This window comes from Eurypyga helias, unplaced genomic scaffold (assembly GCF_000690775.1).
Source record: "Eurypyga helias isolate BGI_N326 unplaced genomic scaffold, ASM69077v1 scaffold25537, whole genome shotgun sequence".
Classification (NCBI taxonomy): domain Eukaryota; kingdom Metazoa; phylum Chordata; class Aves; order Eurypygiformes; family Eurypygidae; genus Eurypyga; species Eurypyga helias.
Genome location: NW_010261569.1, coordinates 1 through 6,042, shown reverse-complemented (window position 1 = coordinate 6,042; position 6,042 = coordinate 1). Strand labels below are relative to the sequence as shown.

The following is a 6,042-nucleotide window of genomic DNA, read 5'->3' as shown; positions in this document are numbered from 1 at the left end:
GCCGAGCGCAGGGTCCCGTTCACCACGCTGGCCACGTCGGCCGAGCTGTGCACCAGGTGGAAGTTCTTCCCGCCGCACTCTGGTGCCGGAGAAGGGAGGAAAAAGGGGCAAGTGAGGAGCTGTCAGGGCTGTGCCGCCTCCGAAAAGCCCAAGCTACGGCCAGGTGCCCTGCAAGGGGCTCAGCCAGTGCTCGCTCTGCCTGGCCCACGGCTCCTCAGGGAACAGGGGGGTGCCATGATCCCGGGGGGCAAAACCCTGGAGCGCCAGGAGCTGGAGCAACGACACAGAACTGATGGAAAAGGGACTCACCCCAGTTCCCAAGCGTAGCACTGAGGGTCTGCAATCCTGGAGGGTCAGCTCCTCCCACCCAAGTGCCACCCTCCCACCATAAAAGCCCATCCCGTGCCGGGGGGAGCCGCTGCCATAAGGTCCCCCAAACACCCAGCGCACCCAGACGAGGGGTGGACAGGGCGTGATTTACTGTCCCCTGCTCTCTGGAGAGGAATCCTGGCCAACACTTCAGTCTCTACCCGAGCAGGGGAACACCACACCCCTGCACAGCCTCTCCCCAAAAAGGGGGTGTAAGAGGCAGCGGTTACCTCCAGCCAGGCGAGGGAAATTGCGGTAGCGATCCAGGTTTTCGGATACCTGCTTCCAGAGACGCTTGAAAGTCCTGGAAGAGCAACAAGGAGCTGGTTAGTGAACTCTTGCCATTGCACGGGAGTGGCACTTGGAAAAGGCACCTGTGAGGGACATGCCCAGGCAAAGGGGACACCCCAAACCCTTGTGTCCATCCCCAAAAGAAGCAACACCCTGCCAGTGGAAGAGCAGACACTGGCTGAGAATGGGACCCTGGGCAGCAAAGCAGTGGCCCTACACCCCCTCGTTTTAGAGGTAAGGAACTGTTGCAGCAGCACAGGGAAGGCACAGGAGCGAGCGCCCAGCAGAAGTTCCTGTTCTCCTTCCCCCCTCCCTTCCTTTCGGTCCTTACTGTGACAAACCCCTTGGCTGCAAAACAATAAAAATGCTAATAAACCTCCCACCCGTAGGCACAGCCGCTAATACTAATTTATGAGCCTTCCCACCTTTAAAGCACAGTGCTCATCAGACCATGTCCTTCGCCGCCGGAGCGGGGCTCCCCGCGTTTAACAGCCCGTTACGGGCTGCCAGGGCCTTCGGCGTCGCTAACAGACCCCGAGGTGCGGGCAGAGCACGGGTTTGCAAATCTAGCCGGAGCTGCCATCACCCTGCCCGTGCAGCGCAGCTCGTTAAGCCAAATCGCAGCACCCCTGGGAGACAGGGCAGCGGCACGTGCAACCTCATCTATTCTCCATGCCTTGAGTTTAGCCACAGAAACTCCCTGCTATTAAACAACCTCCCTCTCGCAAGAAAACCTCGTTAAGAGATTTTTTCCACCAGTTTTAAAGCTCTACCTTAATTGCATCGTCTGAGGATGGCCTTGTCTGCCTGCTACCCTACCCGAGGCGTTCACGGGACCAGCAGACGAGCACCCTGCACGGTCTCAGCCCCTCTCCCCCTCCCCTCCCCTACGTACGGCACACTGCCGGTGAAATTGAGCCCGCAGAAGTGCTCGGAGCCGGTGACGGCGTCTCCAAACATGGGACCGTCCGCCGGCACGAACTGCACGACGTTCGGAGGGAGCCCGGCTTCGAGGAGGATCTTGTAGACGGCGTAGCTGGCGAGCAGGGCAGTGTCGCTGGGCTTCCACAGCACCACGTTTCCCTGCGGGAGAGGAGAAAGTCAGCAGGCGAGGCCAGGCTTCAGCCGGAACGCAGCCATGCAATGCTTCAACACCCTGGCCAAACTCCGTCCCCCTGCCCGCAGGGACGGAGCAACGGCACCTCTGGGGGATTCACCCCTGTCATGTACCCCGAGCTGTGGGTCTGAACAGGACTGCGGGTGCCCCAGGCACAAAATCCCTCCCTTTTCACACCCTCCCTTGCCAGGGATGCAGAATTTTGCCTTCCCCAAGCGGAGCCACAAAACAGGGACCTGTTTTACATCTCGGGAAACGGGACAGCACCGCTAACAAACGAGCTTACGTCACCGCGCAAGACCGTGTGGCTGTTTGTGCCAGCCAAAGCAATGGAATAAAACCTCATGCCTGGAGTAACTGTGCACCAACAGCACGACCGGCTGGCAAACACGGTGCTGAAACGCCGGCACCCCACCCCTTTGGCTCCTCGCCACCGTCCTCCCTTTGGCGACGGGCCCGGTGACCTCCCCTGTGCCACTGTCACGCTGCTTGGCCACCACTGCACGTGACAGTGCAACGGGGTCACAGCCCCAGCGGGGCCGGAGGGGGAATTTTGGACTTTGTCTTAACCAGGCACCTGCTTTCCAGGGACTTGGGGTGCAGGCAAAGCTCCTTCCTGAACCCCCAGGAACCTCCCACACCCACACACTGCAAAAAATCTCCAAGCAACTGGAAAATCCAGCTCGGGCCACGGCTGGAGACAAGACAGATATCCCGGGAGTCTGGGTACCGGTGCAGTGCGGCAACCACTCCATTCCCAAGGAAATCCCCGCTCCTGACGCTGCAACGGCATTGCCCACATCGATCTCTCGAGCTATTTAGGCAAGAGCAATGTTTAATCCCCTGGGAAGGGCACTGTGGTGACTAAAACACTGGGGCTCTAATTAATATCCACTTATTAAGCACCATTTTCTCCTAAATTTAATTCCAGGTACCGCCTGCTGCCGAGCTGTTCGAGCCCTGCTCCTTATTGCCCCAGGGAAGCAGGGATTTCATCCCGCTGCAGCAGCCCGACAGGAGTTTATCGTCACGCTCGAGCAGGGAGAGGCGGGGGCGCTGTGACGGCGCTTGCGCGGTCCGGCACCCAAACCAGTTCATCCCGACCCGCCAGCACGGGCTTGCCCCATCCCATTCCAGCTCGTCCACTCTGGGATGAGTTATCACCAAACGAACCTTCCTCAAATCCGGGGGTGGGAGGAATGCATCTCCCTGCCCCAAAAAACTCCCTGCTCCGCGGTAGCTTCCCCCTCCCCGCTCCTCCCCTGCAGAAGTGACGGGTTCAAATGCTTAAACGTGACCTCCCCAAGTTCAAAGCTTGGTGTTCTCCCTTATTACAGCCTCTTCCACCTCCAAGACAGGATGCTACTGCTGGAGGGACCATCTCTGGGGCCAGGATGACATCTGAGCCTCATTAACACAGAGCTTAGGACAATTTTGCGGGTTTTCTTTTCCCAGGGTAACAATAAATTAATTAATCCTGGCCCAAATTCATCAGGTTATTACAGCCTCTCCCCAAAACCCACCCTGTTCAAGGGGGGCAGTGGGGTGGGACATGCACAGAAATGCTCTTTACCAATACTTTGACTTTTTGGACCATCTTCCATGTCTGCCAGGATCTCCCACCTCCCTGAAGCCTCATTTCCCAGAGCAAGTACCACGCAGGAAACCAAAACCCAGCTGTATTTCTCACCTCCCCTCCCTCCTGCAGCACCCTGACCTTGTCTCCATCCAAAACCCAGCCTAGGAGGGAAAAGACACCTTCCTTCAGAATAAAAACCCCAAAGAGCAGGTCTGGCCAGTTTTTCCTTCTCCGACGCTTCCCTTCTCACACCTGTTCCACAGAAGCCCAGCCATAGGCCACCTTCTTGTAATTAAGGCCATCTAATTGCAAGACAGCTGATTGGGATCAAGGGGACCAGCAGAAACAAGCCCCCAGGTGTGGCCTGTTGAACGGCACCAGAGAACCAGGGCAGCCAAATGTGCTCCTTGCAGATCCCAGACCAGGCAAACCGCAGCCCTGGTGTGGCTGGGTACCCCTCCCCACCTTCCTCCGGATCATCCTCTCCACCCCTGGCTCTCCTTAACCCCCACCATGGCACTCACCATCAACGCCGGAGCTCCTGCCAGATTGCCACCGATGGCTGTGAAGTTGAAGGGAGAGACGGCTGCCACGAAACCCTGCGGATGGGAGAGGGAGCGGTGGGTGTCCCCTCTCACCGCGGCGTGATGCCACGGCCTGGGGCACAGACGGGAGCCGCAGCAGCAGGGGGACAGCCCCTCACCTCCAGCCCTCGGTAGACCATGCTGTTGGTGCTGACGTCCACGCTGATGGGCTGGCTGTTCTCCAGCTCCAGGGCGTACTTGGCATTGAATCGGAAGAAGTCGATCAGCTCCGCGGCAGCATCGATTTCCGCCTGGATCACCGTTTTACCCTGCCGGGAGAGTTTGCATCCAATAAAAGCGCTAAAGGGAGGGGAATGCAGCAGCCGCGAGCCGCAGCAGCGTGACACGGCACATCCGGATGCGGTTTGTGCGTCGTCTCTCTCAGGCAGACCGCGTGCTCGCTTCCCAAAGAAGGGCTCTCCTGCGAGCCCCTATCCCACCACGTCTCCTTCGCACCGAGCAGCAGCAAACGCAGCCCGTGCCTGTGCCTTGGGACAGCACATCCATCCATGCTCCCCCCAGCTCTTTAGTCCCTCCCCTGGGAAAGCCAGGGCTGATACTGCAGTCCACCACGTCAGCTGACCCTGTTCCCATGAAGCTTGACTCTCAGCTTCACCTCCCTTCTTTCTCAGGCACTTCTAACATCACAGCCATTCCCATTGTCAACAAAGAACTTGGCAGCTCTTCCTGCCCTGCTTCCCTGGCTCCTCACATTCCTTCCTGTTCCCTCCAGCTATGTGGTGAATCCCACATCCCCCTTACCTGCCCAACCATGGTTTTGGCCAGCACTTCTGCTCGCCTCGGGCCGCTCAGCATGTCAGCTGCCTTCAGGAAGATCTGGGCTCGGTCCTGGACAGGTTTCAGGTCCCATTCCTTCCTTGCTGCCAAGGCAGCGTTAATGGCTTTGTTAATGAGCTCCTGTGGAAGAAAAGGGGAGAGGCAGCAAGGAGGAACCCACCACCTCCCATCAACAGGATGGAGGGGAAGGCCAGGCGCCACCCACCCCCAGGCACAAACCCACTTTCCCATCGCAACCCCAAATTTGTAGTTTCTAGAACCGCTTTGCTCCAGGTCCCCTGGGACTTGGAAAGCCAACACTCGCCCCTGGAGCCTCCTCGCCCAGAATGGGAGCAGCGGTTTGCATTTCATCCGGACTTCTCACCAGCAATCTCAAAGCTCATTGCACCGCAAGCCTCAAACGGCTGCGAGACAAGGCTGCTAAACCCAGAGAAGGCCTGCTGCTTCCCCCACCCCAAAAAAGAATGAAAGGAAGTGGGAGGGCAGCGAGATGCACTCACCTTGTCGGCATAGCAGTACTTGGCCACTTTGTGTGCATGATTAAATGGCTGAAAAGAGAAGAAAATCCTCCGTGGTCACCAGTCCAACAGAGCTCTCTCCGGCCGGGGACATTCCCCTGCTCTGTTCTCACTCCTTCAAGCTCTCCCCCAGACTCACCGACAGCTGGTACCGCACTGTGGGCGTCCACACCTCCTCTCCCCCGATCACGCAGGGGATGGCTTCTGTCTTGCCCTTCAGGTCGGCGAGGGCCTGAGCGAGAGGAAGAGGAGAACACCGCGGTGGGAGCCGTGCCCCCCTCCATCCATCCTCCCCACCAGCCCCACGAGCCAAGGGTCCCCTGGGCATGGGGTGCCCGGGGGCTGGAGGGATGGGAGTTACAACCCGGGTCCCTGAAGACCCCCCAAAAGGCCGATGCCCCGCGGTGGTACCTTCTGAAGCGCCGCTCGCTCTGGGCTCCCTGGCTTAAACTCGAGGATCGGCTCGTTGGTCACCTCGATGGCCGAGCGGTGCTGCCATCTCCGCCTGGGAAAGGTGTGAGAGAGAGGCTGAATCCCCTCCCCGGTTCCCTCCGTGCCCCAACCTCCCAGTCACCCGGGTGTCACGCCCCCCCCCGGCCCCCCCCCCCCGCGCCCCCCCAGCCACGGCGCCGCCGCATCACGCCCGCGCTCCATCCCACTGGATGACGACCCCAGAGCCGGGAACCAAGCCCGGACATAGCTCCCACCCGGCAACCCCTTCTCCTTGCTAGGGGAAAGGTGTTGGAAGGGGAATTTCAACATCCCAGCGCCTGGCAAAGTCCGGGG

General features: G+C 59.3%; 1 protein-coding gene across 1 annotated transcript in view; it reads right to left on the bottom strand.

Annotated features, from left to right (window-relative positions):
• ALDH4A1 (aldehyde dehydrogenase 4 family, member A1) overlaps positions 1-5,954 on the bottom strand; it is an 8,214-nt gene extending 2,260 nt beyond the window's left edge. The window contains exons 1-10 of the mRNA XM_010155430.1: positions 5,887-5,954; positions 5,668-5,761; positions 5,396-5,488; positions 5,239-5,286; positions 4,703-4,858; positions 4,060-4,209; positions 3,881-3,955; positions 1,556-1,743; positions 600-673; positions 3-79 (exon numbers count right to left, since the gene is read on the bottom strand). Of these exons, the coding sequence (XP_010153732.1) occupies positions 3-79; positions 600-673; positions 1,556-1,743; positions 3,881-3,955; positions 4,060-4,209; positions 4,703-4,858; positions 5,239-5,286; positions 5,396-5,488; positions 5,668-5,761; positions 5,887-5,954 (1,023 nt within the window). The remainder of the gene's footprint in view (positions 1-2; positions 80-599; positions 674-1,555; positions 1,744-3,880; positions 3,956-4,059; positions 4,210-4,702; positions 4,859-5,238; positions 5,287-5,395; positions 5,489-5,667; positions 5,762-5,886) is intronic.
• Between the last annotated feature and the right edge of the window lie 88 nt (positions 5,955-6,042).